Source organism: Nipponia nippon, unplaced genomic scaffold, assembly GCF_047370975.1.
Source record: "Nipponia nippon isolate SJK-2023a ecotype South Korea unplaced genomic scaffold, ASM4737097v1 scaffold_4, whole genome shotgun sequence".
Classification (NCBI taxonomy): domain Eukaryota; kingdom Metazoa; phylum Chordata; class Aves; order Pelecaniformes; family Threskiornithidae; genus Nipponia; species Nipponia nippon.
This window is the reverse complement of record NW_028262358.1, coordinates 59,923,497-59,939,548: the sequence shown is the minus strand read 5'-3', so window position 1 is coordinate 59,939,548 and position 16,052 is coordinate 59,923,497. Positions and strand designations below refer to the sequence as shown.

Below are 16,052 nucleotides of genomic sequence, written 5' to 3'. Positions count from 1 at the left end.
AGGAGCAAGCTTTTATTATATGTATTTGATAAACGAGAAAACAGGCAAGCGATTCTCAATAGAATCACTGAAGTTGGAAGAACATAGCTAAATAACTTTATATCCTTTGAGCATTATTCAGAGACATGTTATCTGAGAAACATCCTTTCTTGAAGAGTAAAACCTTTTTCTATTTTTCTTTCTTTTTTTTGCTCCCTCTGTGAGAGGGAGCTCTCCCTTGCTCTTACGGAACTATGCCCAAGCAGAGCATTCACAGACTTGCATTGCCTGTCGCAGACCATACATGGACTTTCAGGATCAAGGCCATGGGATAAGATGGGAAAGGCCAATTGGCTTTATTTAGCATGGCTTGAAAAGGTCACAATTTGTATTGAATTTTTAAATCTAGACAGTGCTAAGAAAACCCAAGAGCTTGCCAGTACTACCAGAAATACTGCCAGTGGGTGTATGGAGTTGGTTGTCAAGGAACAGAAAAGAGCCAGAAATGTGTTGCTCCTTGTAATAAGAATGACCTCATGGTAACTAATATCAGAGCCTAATATGTCCCTAAAATAAACTGAGACAAATACGTTTATTTAAAATGGTTTTCTTGCTCTCTCTGCTTTTGAGCACTTGAGGATGCCAAAAAAACAGACCCTAAGAACCTGACTCCATGGCTGTAGTGATGCTGAACTACGTGTTTGGGAGCAAAAGACTTGATCTGCTCTCTTGTTGCTATCTCAAATCCACTAGGAGCTGCCTCCACGTGTGCCAAGCTTGGACTTGATTAATTCTTTCATTCTTTGATAAATCTATTTAAAGAGCTCAGGTACTTTTAAACTTCCATTTGAAAATAAAGTTTCTCTTGAAGTGACTTTAGGAGAGTTCTGTAGATTTGCCAAGGGAGAGCGTTTAGATGGAGTAATTTGATGAATTTTTCTTAAACTAATTTAAGAAAGGAATGGATACTGAGAATTTGGAATGAATTTGAGATTGATGCTGTCAGCCTTGCTGTAGGATTTCCGCTAGCGATTCTCCATAGAAGGAGAGGAAGATCAGAAAGAGCAGAGGTTGGCAAAGGGATAAGGGTGCAGACTGTTAGGACAAACCTTGACATTCAGAAGAGAGGGGTGGAGAGTTAGAGCATGAAGCTTGGTGGGAATTGACAGCCATATCAGTACAGGGCAGGACTGAGAAACCAGAAGGATTTCTGAGGTGGCTGGTGCTGATGAAGCAGGAGAGACACAGCATGGCTGTGCTAGGGTGTGCTGAGGGTCTGTATGTAGGGAGGGGGTCATGAATGCTTTTGGAAGTGAGCACTGGGGATGGAAGTTCAGCAGAGATCAGAGGAATCAGTGGCTGGTGAAAAAACAAGTGAAAAGTCCTTGAGGCAAGTAAAAGAGATGAACTAGAACCATGGGTTAAAAGAGAAATGGGTAAGGAAATGTGCAGCTCACAGGTCAGCATCTTGAAAGCTGAAATCATGCAAGTAAGTGGGAAAAGCTGGGAGGGCGAGAGAGAGACAGGCTTTGAAATCAGAGTGGAAGGCTGATGGAGAGGTGGGTGATAGATGAGACAATGCAGAGGAGGAGAAAAGAGCTGGAGCCAGAGCTACTCAGAACAGGAAAGAGTAGGAAGTAGAAGCAGCAGAAATAGGCCAGGGGAAGATTAGCGTCCCCTGTACCTGACCCAGAAGGAGGGTGGGAGAGCAGAAGTGCTCTCAGCGAGAGAAGGCTGCATGGATCCTCAGCCTGTTAGGTCTGACATAGCCATTATGGACTGTTAACATTCAGGCTCCCCTCCACCTCCACATCCTCAAATGTTTCAGTCAAAGCAACAGTACAATCACAGATGACATGCATGGATAATACATTCTCACTTGCTTGTGCAGATCCTTAAAATATAGCTCAAGAAGGCACAGCAACCATTACTATATTTAAAATGAAGTATTATTTATCAAAATAGATGACTTCCAAAGATGACAACACCTTGCAGCGAATCTGCAGTTTCTGTCATTCTGGCTTACCTGTACATAAACACAAATTTCTGCTAAGCTTTGTTCATCCCAGAGGATGCCAGCACCATGTCATGCTGAGTATGTTTTGTGTGTGACATCATTATTTGCAGCTGCAGTTTTCCAGGACTTGTCTTCTTCTGACTGCGTAAGCCACTCCATGTCAGTAGCACGGTCCCATGACCCACGTGTTGTTCAGCACCACTCAGATCAATGGAGAAGAATCCAGTGTAAGAAACTGGAACAAGATGGGATGATTGTTGTTGTTTCCTAACTGATGACTGTTTATTGAACTTAATTTTTAGTCTTTAAAATTTCTAAACAATGTACCTTCCTGGTGTAGGTGACTTAGGCCTGGCTGGCTGGTATTATAAGAAGCCTAGCATCTTAATGTGGCTGAGATCTCAACAATTCTGATTAGATGCAGAACAAGCTGTCCTATGGTTTTTTTTTGGGGGGGGGGGGGGGGAAGGAAGAAAAAAATCATAAGGATTTATGAAAATGTGCCTTGCATCAGTCGATATTAGAAACCAAAAGTAGAACAGATTTAGTGTGGGTCATTGTACTCCTGCCTCTGAAAGCACAGTGTTGGTCCCTACTCTATAACCACAAATGATTTGTTTGTTCGAGTTTTGAATGACTCAGCCGCTGTAAGCCTGTCACCTCCTTTGGGAGACATCCTACAATTTAATAGTTCTGGGTAGACTTCTCACTTTTTGTGGAAAAGGAAGAGAGTGATGCTAGGAAAGATGATGAAATAAAAGCGTAGAAAATGCGCACCAACGGGAGCAGGCCTAGGATTTGTTTGGGACCGAAGATTCAGCCTTCGTTTCTGCCAGTCACTGGAAACCTGAACAGCACAGAAGATTTGGGAAAGGATTTGCTGCTGCAAGAAGTAACCAGAAAGGAACTGCCACAGTAGATCAGAGTAGTCATGTGTCCAGGCTCTAGCTGTAGCCAATGTCAGATGCTTCAGGAGAAGATTTAGCAAGCCATTTTGGAATAACCAGCCTGTAAGGGAGTTTTCTTCCAAAACCTATGTCAAAAGGTAGATGCTTGGATCCTTCAGTCTTCATGGTTTATATACCTTGTACTCTTTGAGCTTAAGCGTAACAGTACACATTCTTATTGCTTGTGCAGTCTCCTGACTTCAGAAGCTTGCTAGAGTTGCATGGTACGGCCCAGAGAAGAGGAGTGGACTAAGTAGACTTCCAAACTTGTATACTTCTTCAAAACTTTTTTGAGTATCTTGATTTCAGCAATGTATCACTGAAAGATAGGGTAGAGCATTCCAGAGGTTAATTAGGTATCATGCAGAAAGATATTTCCCTTGTCCGATTTGAATTTCTTGTCTCTGAGTTCTGTTGGAAGTGCTTCTTCTGTTATGAGGAAGAGCACTGGGAGCTCTTCAGCCATTTTATGCCATGCGTTATTATTCTGTGTCCTCTCATTCACTGCTCTTGAGAAGTTACACAGTCCCTCATCTAGTAGTTCCTGTTGCCAGAACATGTAGTACTGGTTGTTGTTTGGCTGCCCATTTCCCTGAAGGACTCAACTTGGGCAGGAAATGGGTGGAGACTCTCAGACTTTGGGCCACAATGTGCCGCCAAGCCGTGATGCCTGTGCAGACTATTCAGACTCCTGTAGCTGAGAGCAGCCATCAGGAAGAAGCAACCATTTTCTGCAACATGTCTCCCACTGCAAAATCTTTCGAGTGTCATGGTTATCTGCCATTATATCCACGTTTTGAGCTTGCTTCTACCAGGACTAAGTTTTACACGTGCTGTTGTAACAGCTGCATTACTCAAAGTGACAGATAGAGCGTACATAAACCACAAGGTTCTGACAGTTTTTTGTAGTTACTTTTCCTCATTAACAAAAGATCTATAGCCAAAGAATAAATGTACGTGTATCTTCTCTGCATAGTTTTCAGTTCCTCCTGATTACTTTGATAGGAGAGATATGCAACATCTACTGTATACTAGAAGTGAAAAACAGCTACAGAGTCAAATTTTTGACAGATTTGTTAAAACGAAGCAATATTGTGTGTTTTCAAATAGTTTTTTCTGATTTCTACACCAGCTGGTTGAAAATTTCCGAAAATCACCACTTCTTTTAACAGACATTTTAATTTGAATACAATGTGTGAATATTTCCATTCCTTCTTTTCTTACCAGTTCTAACAAATGGTTAAATGAGCTCGATGACCTGTAATTCATTCATCTTTGAAAACACACGGTTATGTCTACATGGGCTGCCATGGAACCAAGACACAGGGAGGTTCAAGTTAATTTTATCTTCTCAAAAGTAGCCGGTCCAGTTTTAGCTTAAACTTTTTCTCCTCCATTTATTTTTATCTAAACGACCCATTTTTTATACCTGTTCAATAACAGGGCCTTAAATTGGATCTAGATTTGCACTCCTAAGTAAATCTTAATGCATGCTCCCCTGTGCTTATCTAATAATGAGGTTGGGCAGGAATAATGACTACCAGAATTGCAACGTTGAAGACCTTCATTAACATTAGTAATCAGCAATCTTGTGTGGAAGGTTTATGCCTACAGTTGATCAGCCCTTTATTGTGTGGTGTTAAGATAGCTTGTATAGAAGCAGGAACGAACCCACTAAGAAAGGCCATCAGGCGAGGTTTCCATGGCAGCAATCGTCCCTTTGCTGCTCCCGTTTGTGGTATAGACAATGCAGGAATAATGAGTGTGTCACTGCTCAGTGGAGAGAAGGCTAATATTACTCCATCCCAATGTAGCAAGCGGCATGGTACATCTCATTTTAAGGAAGATGAGGGCGGCCGATCAGGTGGGTTTGTGACCATTGTCTCCCGAGTGGTGCTTGGTACCTCTTGCGCTCAAAGCGTGAATTCCTACGGCGTGGCTGCACCGGGGACAGGCGTACAACAGCTACGCTGAACGCAAGAGCAGTATCACCAAGCAATGAGTGGGCTCCCGTGCTGGGCAGCAGAGAGCAGAGTGCATGAGCTGTACTCAAAGGCTCTGAACTAACCAGAGGTCGCTGACATTTGGGAGCTCAACAGTGACTCATTGGCTGGATTTAGAAAAAATTTCCTCTTTCCAGCATAAATGCATTCTAGTAAATGCCACTTCTACTTGGTTCATGAAGTTGGCTACGTCGGTGCAGTTTAGAAGGTCCTTTGAAAAGTCCCTCTGTAAAGGTGCTGGGCAGTTTCACCACACCAGAGAAAACAAGTGAAAAAGAAGCACTGGCTGTTTTTTCAAGCTTTTTTCTTGGAGCTTGTTTTTCACAGAATGATCATGAAACGAAAGCGAATGAAACTGAAAAACGTTAGGCAATAATAGACACTCCCTGCTAAGCCAACCTGAGAATAGAGGACATCCCATTACCTTCTACCCACCTGTCCCATCTTTTTCTTCAATCAAGAGGAAGATGGTACCCCCTGTTACCATGGGTTATGCAGGAACCCTTTATTTTTTCACGGATACCTTTATCTTGCCAGGTTAATTCTGGCACAGAAGAATGTTGTGGAAAATAACTGTAAAGTACAGAGATCATTTTCCATATGTGAAATCATTTGGAGAAAGGGTTTTTAATCTGCATTTAGATCATGCAGATTAATTTACTGACACGTGTAAATTCCTACATGAAGTGTCCAACTGTTAAGGGTTTGGCTGTAATAAAAGCTTTTCTAAGGAGGAGGGAAGCTATGACAACCATGTACATTTCCAGGGTGATGGAGAATCGTTAAACAGGGATTCTGTACCCTCTGTGTGACAGGCATTTATGGTGACAGTTTTGGGTGGACTTCTGTGTCTCTGCCCTTCAGGAGCCTATGACTGTTGATCTAGTGATCGAAAGTCTTCCTTAAACAAATAGAACTATCAGCAAGTGAAGCAAATGATATGGACATGGAAATCCCCATCAATAATAGTCTGTGCAGCTGCTGAGTCTTCTCTAGCTGTGCCTCACTGTGAGCTTCTCTCTCAAATTGCCGGGTCAGAAAGGAAGAGATTTACATTCTTGAAGAGAGCCCAGCAGCTCACGGGCCCCAGCCTGTCTCCACTGAGCTCTTTTCCCGGTTAGCCTCCGTGGTGTTTGCTCAGTTGTTTGGCAGCATTTGCCTTTCTTAGCTTCCACCTACTGGAACATATGGACTCGCTCTCCTTCCCCTGACTTCACCACTCACCACGTCAGATCTCAACACAAAAGCTATCCCTTCAGAGGGTACAGGTCGCAGTCACACACAGCGAAACCACGTACCTGGAGTGCTTCTTCAGCCTGCGCTGCAGGAAAGCTGACACCCTGTCTCTTGGGTTAGCGTACCAACAATCTCCACTGTAGCTGAATGCTAAAAATCTCTGTGTCACCAGCAAACCACCATCATTCCTTTTCCTTTCCTGTATATTGAGTGTGGAGCTGGGCAGAATTTCACTGATAAGGTGGCTTCTTTTTTTTTTTTAATGTTTATCCTACCTAGAGAAAAATTATTAGATCCCAAATGATACCAGGTAACTGAAAGAAAAGGAAGAGCAACCTAAAACACAGGTGCTGAAGAAATGATTCTCTCAAGGAGAATCTGAACCATATGTTTCTGGCAAACCCCAAAACTGATGCACTTGCCAGGTGTAGTGAGCAGAAGCAGCAGAAACACACAAATATGTACAAAATGAAAGAAGGATGCTGCAGAAAGCAGAGAGTTGGGCTATATAGAAGAGCTGGAGAACCCTGGCTGCTCTTCGGATAAAGAACCCACTTGGAACAGAGGGTGCTGCAGTTCCCACGCTGCCACACGAAACAGGGGTGTGCATTCCTCGTAAATATAAATGCAGCAAGGAAATACCTGCCTGCATCAGAACATGAAAATTGGCCAACTACTCATATTAAATTTAAAACAAAGCAGTGAGAATCTGGGAAATCAGTCATAGATTCATCATTGGTGATGTCTGTTCTGGGTGGATGTCATCCAACTTCTCCAGTTCAGTTGCAACTTGCAGTCCTTTCAAATAATTGCTTTTCAGGTTATAGTAGCTGAGCCTATAGCCCAAGCTACTTTTGAAAAACAGGGCTGTAAGAGTCAGTACTTGTTATTTTTGTTTTGTTTCAGGGTGTGCTGGATTCACCACGTTACAGGAGTGTGGGTGTACCCGCTTCTTGAGCACCTCAGCCCAGGTGTCAAAATAATCTTTTTTGCAGCTGTTACTGTAATAATTAACATATTCTACTTGGTGGGAGAGGTCCTGAACAACTACATCTGGGATACCCAAAAATGTGAGTATTGTTTTAGGAATATTAACTCATTAAATACACCATCGGGACTTGAGTATGTTACCCTGAAAGTTGAGAAAGTTTTAAGCTGGCTAAAACAAAGGAGAATGACAGAAGTTCCACTGAAACGTCTTGCTTGCTTGCTTGCTCTTAAAAGCAGCCAGATGAACGGAATGGCTGCTGGAGAGCATGATGAGCTATGAATATGTATTCTTTTTTATAACTTCCAATACTAATTTAAGAGCTGTTGGCAATTACCTGAGAGGTTTACAACCCACTTATTAGCTGATGAACCCATTAAATGCAGCTAGAACAAAGTATCATTTTGTGGGAATGCTGTTAATGGTAAGCTTAGACTTAGAAATGAAAATATATTCTTTTAGTATTTTCAGGTATAAAGTGTTTTCTGCTCATAAATTTACTCAAGGAAAATGAATATGTTCACGTCAGTAAAATAATAGGAATGAAAGATCACCTTAGTGCAAGGTAGACATAACTGTGCAGACTCTACATCATCTACCTTGCCTAGGCCACCCATTGCTGAGTAGAGGAAAAGGGAAAATAAGACAAACACAAGATTAAAAGTAGATTCCTTTAATATATGAAAGATGTTTTTCTTTTACCAAATTGCCTGAAATAAGCAAACAACATTCATAATCGCTGCAGTGGCAAATCACAACTGGAGTGAAATCCATGCTCCGTGGGAATTTTGCCATTACATTCGTTGGGCCTATAACAAGTTGGGACTGTATGAACAGCCTGTATCCCCTTTTGGGAAACTTAGTGTGCACTGGTTAATACACCGCAGATTCACATGGTAGTTTATTGCACACACAAATCTCTTTTAACAAGTCCTCCAGTACTAGGTAGAACCTAATGCCAGAAGCTCAAAGCAGTTTTGCTTGCCGTTTGTTCATATTAACACCCAGGTATAAAGGGTCTTTTTGGTTTTGCTCTAGAACCAGCGATGATTGGTCACAGTGTTCAAGTTTGGTTTTCAGTCCTCAGTTTGATGTCACATTACACCTGTTTAACTTATTTAAGTTATTGCAGGAAAGACGTTTCTAAAAAAGGCAGCCACAAGGAATAATTTCACTTGACTTACGTCCCGTATGAAGAATAATAATGTGGTGAAGAATCACATGTTCTTACCAAGTCCATGAATAAGCAAATGGTGGAAAATCTCCCTCACTGTTCCACAGTATGCATAACAAAATCCCTGGTTCTTGTGGCCCTCCAACCTAGAGGAGCTAACATCAATCGGGTCATTTATCCAACCTCTTCCAAGGTTCACCATGGCTTTATTATCCTCTCCATCATTTCCTTGATTTGGTTAAAGAATATTGATCCAAAGTCCTTTGTGGCTCAAGCACTGGCAAACCAGAAAATGCCATGAGTCACCTGCTGGTTTGCTGTGCTTGAAACACTTTGCATAAACCTAACCCAAAGCGTATGGCAGGCATACTACAAACAGGAGAGATGTAAAATAATGCCGGTCTGTCACCACGTGAGACTTGGGAAAATATTATTTGAAAGGGGCTTTTGAGCAGTAAGCTTGCAAATTAAAGCAATCCGCCATGAGAAGATTTCTGGGGTGAGAGGGGGTTGTTTTGGGCTTGCAGTTTTTTTCCTTTTCCTCTGGAGATGCATTAAATAAAACCTCACTACTGACAAAATGATTTGCAGTTAGTTTTTCCAAGTTAAACCACAAACATGGTAGGCAAGGAAAAATTTGCCCTTTGTACAAGCCAGTGTCTGTCCACAGTTTTGAGGGTATCTGCATTCCTGCCAAACTATTCGATGCATCTGCAGTAGAGTGCTTCAGAAGAAAGGAAAGAGGCTCTTTTAAAAAGGCAAATAAAACAGCTCATTTAAAACTATTGGAAAAGTTCCTTCCAGCAGAAAGCAGAAGACTCAAGATTGGCTCTGGAGCAGCCTTGTAAACCCACGGTAATCTTTTGGACCCGGCCTCTTGTTTTGGTTGTTAGGCCTTCAACTGTGGCTCTTCCATTACGTTGGTTTGCCAGCAACACCCAGGGCCATTGTGCTTGCGGTGCTGGCAATGCGCAGACCCATTTGTTTCCGTGTTGCTTCTTTCCGCAAGGCAGCTCTGCAGTTGTGCTTTCTAACAGCAGATGGGTCTTATTGTTTCTCATACTGGAATTAATTAACTAGGTTTTTAAAGTGACTTGCAGTGTACCTACCATCTATGCGCATATTGCATTAGCAGGTGATCTTACTTGTGACTGGATTTTCCTCTCAGCATTCTCAAACATTGCTTCTCTTTTGCCTTCAGTCCTCAGAAGTCTTCCTTTTCCATCGTGCAGCAGGCCTGAAAACCTCCAAAAGAAATATTTGTATTTGAGATGTCTGGCAGAGAGGGCTCAGTCAGAAGAACAATACTTTCGTCAGATACCAATAGTAATTCATTGTCCAGGAACAGGCACATGAAATAGCTGAATGTTTTCATTGCCAGAAAAAACACAGTCTGCTGCCCGGCCCAGACTTTGCTCAGCATAGAAAAGAGACAAGTCCTGCAGCAAGGATAAGTTCTTTAAGGAGCCCTACACTCAGCTCAGCCCTCCTGATATTACTGAAAGACATGACCGGTACAAGAGAGAGGCACCCTATCAAGTAATTGATTCTTCATTCTTGTACTCTCAAAAAAGGGAGTACTTGCAAATATTTAAAAATCCAATGTTGAAATGGCAGGGGGGGGTAAAGTTATTGAAATCTATTGAAACACAATTTTAAAACCTTACTTTTAAATAAAGTCCGCTGCTTAGCTTCAGCTATAATAACATCTACTTTAATTTGCTTGTAGGTAAGCAGAGGAGGTGAGGGAACTAACTGTTCCCAGACCCCTGCAGCCATCAAAGGCTGAGTGTGCAGCAGGGGGTTAGGCTGATTTGAAAATGGTCCGGAGGGAGGGAGGATTGTGCAGTTCATTACTGGACAACCACTGCCATCAGGTGTGCAGATGCTCTTTTCGTTCACAGCAGGTGAGGTAATGCATGCAAGAGCATGTGAGCAAGTAGGGGAGAAACAACAGCAATAGAGGGAAAAGAAAGATTAATGCATTAGAAGAACCTCTCTAAGGTAAAACTCTTCGGTTTTATTCATTCAGAGATTTTTAAAAGCTGTTCTCCATATGTTTTCAGGTATTGAAGAAGGAAAAGAAAAGCCAAAATTGGACTGAACAATAGAGGCAACATGGAGGATTGTTTATGGCTCCATGGAAGATTTCTCATCCCCGACAGAGGTTGGCATGGAGAGGAATCTTTTGGAAAGGAGGAAGTTTAATGGGCCCTCCGCTCAGTGCAAGGATATATTTGGGTTTTATATGGAGGGAAAATTATTTTAGCTAAGAATAATAATAATGTTTCAACCTCCTTTCCTATTTCTCCATGCTTGCATGTGACATACACATATAAGATGTATATTTATCTCCATGGCATTCTCAACGTGTGTTTTTTGCATCAAATAAGTCATTAAATCATTAAGTCATTAAATCTTTTCACTTCCACCAAGAAGAACAATGAATCCATTCTCTGTATTGTTTGAGAAAAGCTTAACCAGATAGGTCTAATATGGGGAAAGAAAACCTATATATTTCAAAGCACAGTGTAAAAATACAGTAGAAGTTAATTGCATGAATGTATCCGAAGAATAATTCAATCTGACTGAAATATTAATGTAACACTATGTAACAGCTGCCTTAAATTGGTGATGTTAATAATTTTACCAGTCCAGTAAAATCTTACTTGCGGTGTTAGACTACCTGAATATGATACAACTTTTCTTAAATAGGCCTAAATAAAGATCAAATTATCCCCGAGTTTCTGTTTCTTCATGCTGATTCTTGAAATTCTAGATGCATTAATGGCATTTTAATAATATATTTTCAGATTTTCCAGTGTCAACTATAGATAATATTATTTCTACATGAGGATTTTTCTTCTTATTTTCCTAGTACAAGACCTGATCCTGCATTTTCAAGTTGTAAGTTCTCAATAGATGGGCTGAGCCATTAGTGTTGTACCAGAGAGAGCATTTAAGCCTTACTTCAGGAAGGCACGTAAGCAAATGTTTGAAGTTAAACATATGCCTGTTTGTATTAGGAATTCAGTTGCAAAATACTAGCTATCGTTTAAACTTGACAGGATTCTGTTTAAGTATCAGACAATCAAGAAGGAGCTCTAGTAGGCAGAAAAATTGTCTAGAATTAAAATAAAGTGAATGGAATAATTTTCAGCAAGAAATTACATCTAGAGAGTAACTTTAAGATCCAAATATCTCGGTATTCACATCACATATTTATTCATTAGTGTATTTAGATGTATTTATTTTAACACATGCAGGGCACTTCAAAGATCTAGCGTGTTAATGCGTGATTTTTATTAAAGGGATTTCTGCAGAGTTTTAATATGACTTAACCATGTTTCTGCTCTTGAACAGTTCTGAGGGAAACTGATCATGTGCAACTCATGACATGCCTCCACAGTATTTTTTTAAATGTATTTATGTACACACTATCATAGGAAACAGTGCACAAGTTCAACAATGTGCTTTTTGGTTGGTTTCCTTCAAAAATAAGGCTTCTGTGATGATATTGTCTTTGTGACCGTGTCTGTCCTCTCAATAATTTTTAACTTGTTGATCAGAGTTGCAAAGATTTCAAAGCTAGGCAAGTTACTAGAAAGTTCAGGGAAGTAAGTGGCCAGATAAAGAAGAAGGAGCTCCTCTGATGGTCCCACAGTGGGAGAGGACAGGACACACAAAATTAGCAGAATTTGGAAGCAAATTAGCTGTAGCCACGTGGCCTTGCGTTAGGGATATTATGTTCTGCTGGACCTGAGCTGTGCATTACATATGTACAGTAATACTGCAACATGGTTACTCTATCCACAGATAACTAGGGCTTGACTGTAATAGGTGGTTGTTATTGGAGGTGGTAAGATGTCTGTTATTTGCAACAGGCTTTCAAAACTTTGGAAGGAAAGAAAGCATGGATTCAGTCATGTTTAGTGATCTAGGAACTGTTTAAAGTCACTGCTTCTGAAAGCTGTGGTAGCACAGGAAAGTACTGGTGGACAATGAATGTGCTAAGGAGCGTGGCTGTACTTTCCAACAGCAGCAGCAGCGGCGGTGACAGACATTGCATTGTGAGAGATTATCAGCTGCGGCTTAGGACTGGAAGCCCAAAGCACAAACCCTGTTGACTTGTTTGTCATTTGAAGAACTTGCGTAACTCATGCTCTGCTGTTAAGTCTAGGACATTTTTGCAATTTTTTTATTTCACGGGGATTGTGTCCTTCACTGAATTCAAGAATTCATTCTGATGGAAAGAATGTGTTAAATAAAAATAAGAAATGCCAAAGGGCCACACAGCTGTACACATTCTGCTAGAGCACACTCTGAACTGCTGTATTTATTGCACTGCTGAATGGCTGAGACCTCAAAAACTGGCTGTTGCTGGAAAGATTCCTCTTTCTCAGTAAGTTTTGCACCTGCTCAAGGTAAGTTTTTCTTCTGATACCATGTCATTTTAGGTGATACTGGAAACGTAGTAAGAATATAACGAGAACAGAAGCGTCAGAGATCAAAATCGCATAGCTGAATCCATAGGTATGTGTCCAAGTGAAAGAAGACTCCCTTTCAGAGGTGCAGCATAGGGACACTTAAAATTGTCATCCCTTGTATCTGTGAATTTGTGAATATTCAGCACCTCAAAAAAACAGACTACCAAGCCTAGATCTCAGTTAAGCCCTTGAGGTTGGCAGTGTTAGCCAAAGGCAGTATATGTGACACAAAATGTGGTGGGTTTCATTTGGTTTGAGAAAATTTATAGTATTCCAAGAAGGTTTGAACTCAATTTGTCTTCTCAAAAAGTTCTCCACCTCCTATGAGCTTTGAATCATCGTATTTAAAGTCAAAAACATTTTAGAGCATTAAATCCAGCCTATGATGTATGAAGCATGATATAAATAACTTTGGGGCCTGTGTACCCAGAGAGCGCTCTTGTAGACTGTGTTCATTCCCCTTAGAATTACACAATCCATCATTCTTAAGAAAGATGATGGATGAAGGATGACTAAAGTAAAAGTCACTTGTAAGCTTGCCAAATTTCAACCATCTTGGCTGAAATTGTCCCTGAAAGGTATTTCTCTTGGGGGAACTATTTTTTTGGTGGAAAACCTTTTGTCAGAACAAGTCATCTGTTTCCAAGTGCAAGTCTATGAAAAAAAAGTCATGTCTGGAAAACTTTTCTGTACTTTTCTTTTGCTGTGGAGCTGGGTCTTTGGAAGAAGGATAGTGTTTATGTTAGTTAACACTTCTGAATTTATGGGGAAAATCTATTCATCTTTGTCCGAGTTTTAGAAAAAATATGCCTGCACTTCCCTGTAGGGCACAGGTAATCCTCCAAAGTGTTTATCAGCTTTGGGAATGGTCCGTCTTGTGGCTGAACAGGATTTTCCCTACTGTCCCTGATCTGTTGACCTTCTCCAGGCCTGACTACCCAAGACACACACCAGAATGGGGACCCCGACTTTGGTTCCCATGTGTTGTCAGTACATCCCAAAGCTGATGCAAATAAAGCTGCCTAGGCCAAATAGGAAGGAAGCAAAGCTTTGAGGAAAACCTGAGCAATGAGGATAGGTTCTAGATGGATAAACTAAGTGAAAAAACTCTAGCTTTTCCCTTTAGGACTGCAGTAAAATTAAATTAGTAATGTTGTCATAGCTGTAATGATAAACCACATAGAAAACTCTGCAAAGGAATCATTAGTTTTGTTGTCAGAGAAGGATATAGCATGCAGTAAATAAGGGAGGCTGCCACACCTTGAACCACAAGGAAAAAACAAAATACAGTTTCATCATTCAGTGAGCACCATCCATCATGCGTTATGAATGAGGCATAGGAAAAAATATTGTGTGATCATCTAATTAAAGGCAGTATCATAATTCATACTCACAAGGGGCCAAATTAAGGTTGAACAGACGGCCTTAATTCTGACATTACCTCATTCTTGAATGCCTGACTTAGCAATCTTAATAATACTCTCTTGACTTGGTATAGAACACAAAAAAGGAGGGATTTTTTTTTTAAGGCTGGCTAGAAAGTCTAGCCACAGAGTTGACATGGATTTCAGTATGATTGTATCCCCTATTTGGCTTTAGAAAACTCATCCTCACTTTCTGCATGCATTTAGCTACGCCAAAACATATATGCATAGTTCCCATACCACTCGCTTACGAAGAGGTTGCTGTAATTTGCAAACTTCTGCCACAATTTCAAAATGAAATTATTTTAGTCTGTGATTTAGCTTGTGTGTGATAAAACCATAGTTTGCTGTCTCTCTGTAGCAACCACTGCCTTATTTTAAAGGAAAATCACAAATATTTTCCCTAATTTTAAGTTGATTTTTTCTTCTCTGCCTACGTGAGTAATATTAGCTACATTACCACCAATACATGTCAAAGCCACTTGGACGCTGAGTAGACTGAAAAATGGCTAACCATTCCGCAGGCTTCCACGTGGCAGTTTGTAGTGACAGTGTACAAGGCACACGCTTCTTAGTTCATTTTTCCTATTGAATTCACTATTCAAGGACTATTTCAAATCCTAACAACAGTTTCTTCTTTGCCTTTTATTTTCTGTGAGGATTGGTCAGTCTACAGGGCTCTGATACACACTTTGGTAGCCTCGGATACTGTTAGACTGAACACTGAAAGGATTTATAATCTGAAACTTGAGTTAAAGTATAGTCCTGAAGAGACCATCAGCCTGAGTTTAGCATCAGTGAGGTAGGTTTGGTGTTCCTGCCCTGGGAGTAAAGGAGCGAGCAGTAGGAGATAATGTAGGTGAGGTCGCCTCCGAGACCTGGAGAAGTTATGCTACTAATCCTGTCTTTCAATGCTCCTGTGTTTCATGTGAACAGGGACAAGTGCTGGTGACAGGTATTTTACATCTGCAGCAGCAAAAGAAAGCTCCTAATCAAAGCGTAATGCATACTAGTAGAAGAGGTCATCTCCACTAGGGTGTCCCAGCTGCTCTGCTCTGCTCCTGTGGTTCAAAGCTTCACGTGCTGCTGTAGCCAGCTGCTTAAACTGGGGTCACAGGTGTTGCAGAGAAGGAAAGAAACCTGGGAGTTTTCTTATATATTTGAGCCATTATGTTTGGCCCAGCATGTTCGTATGTGTTGTAAAAGCGCAGGTGTCTTCAGTGTGTCTGACTGCAGTATTAAACCTGGGGTTTGACTATTGCAGAAGTCCCAGGAAAAAAAAGCAGCTGCAGGTTTGACTGGTCAACTTTCTACAGTGGCAATGATCTCCTCTTTTTGAGGCAAGAGGAGCAAAGGGGAAATGAAATTAGCCTGGGAAGTAAAAAGATCTAGCTGTTGACATCTGTTTAGAACAGCACATGCTGAACTCAAAGCACACGCACAGGTGCTTTTCAGCACAGGGGCTTTGCTGAATGAGGGGGCAAGCCAACTTGTAGGTGGGACGCTTTCTGTAGTGCTACTAATGAAAGAGCTTTCTGTGCTTAGAGTGAAAGTAGGTCTTTTGCACATAGTGTCTTGCTCTTGTATTATTAAGTAACTCTAAGACGAACAGAACTGTCCAATTTGCAGACCATAAACATCAAATATATTTAATGTATATTCTCCAAAATAAGCAATTTTATTTTTATCAAAAAGGCACTCTGTTTTGTTCAAGTAACAGATGGAAATCAATGGATTTTAATGTAGCCCAGAAGAGCAAGTTGTAGTCTTATTCCCTTAAGTGCCCTTTTCTTGTTC

The 16,052-nt window shown here is 40.9% G+C and overlaps 1 protein-coding gene across 2 annotated transcripts in view; it reads left to right on the top strand.

The window, feature by feature from the left end:
* Positions 1-11,087, top strand: part of AIG1 (androgen induced 1) — a 124,259-nt gene extending 113,172 nt beyond the window's left edge. For both annotated transcript variants that reach the window (XM_087776805.1, XM_087776806.1), the window contains exons 5-6: positions 7,089-7,252; positions 10,411-11,087. In XM_087776805.1, coding sequence (XP_087632931.1) covers positions 7,089-7,252; positions 10,411-10,448 — 202 coding nt within the window. In that variant the 3' untranslated portion in view covers positions 10,449-11,087. The remainder of the gene's footprint in view (positions 1-7,088; positions 7,253-10,410) is intronic.
* Positions 11,088-16,052: the final 4,965 nt, after the last annotated feature.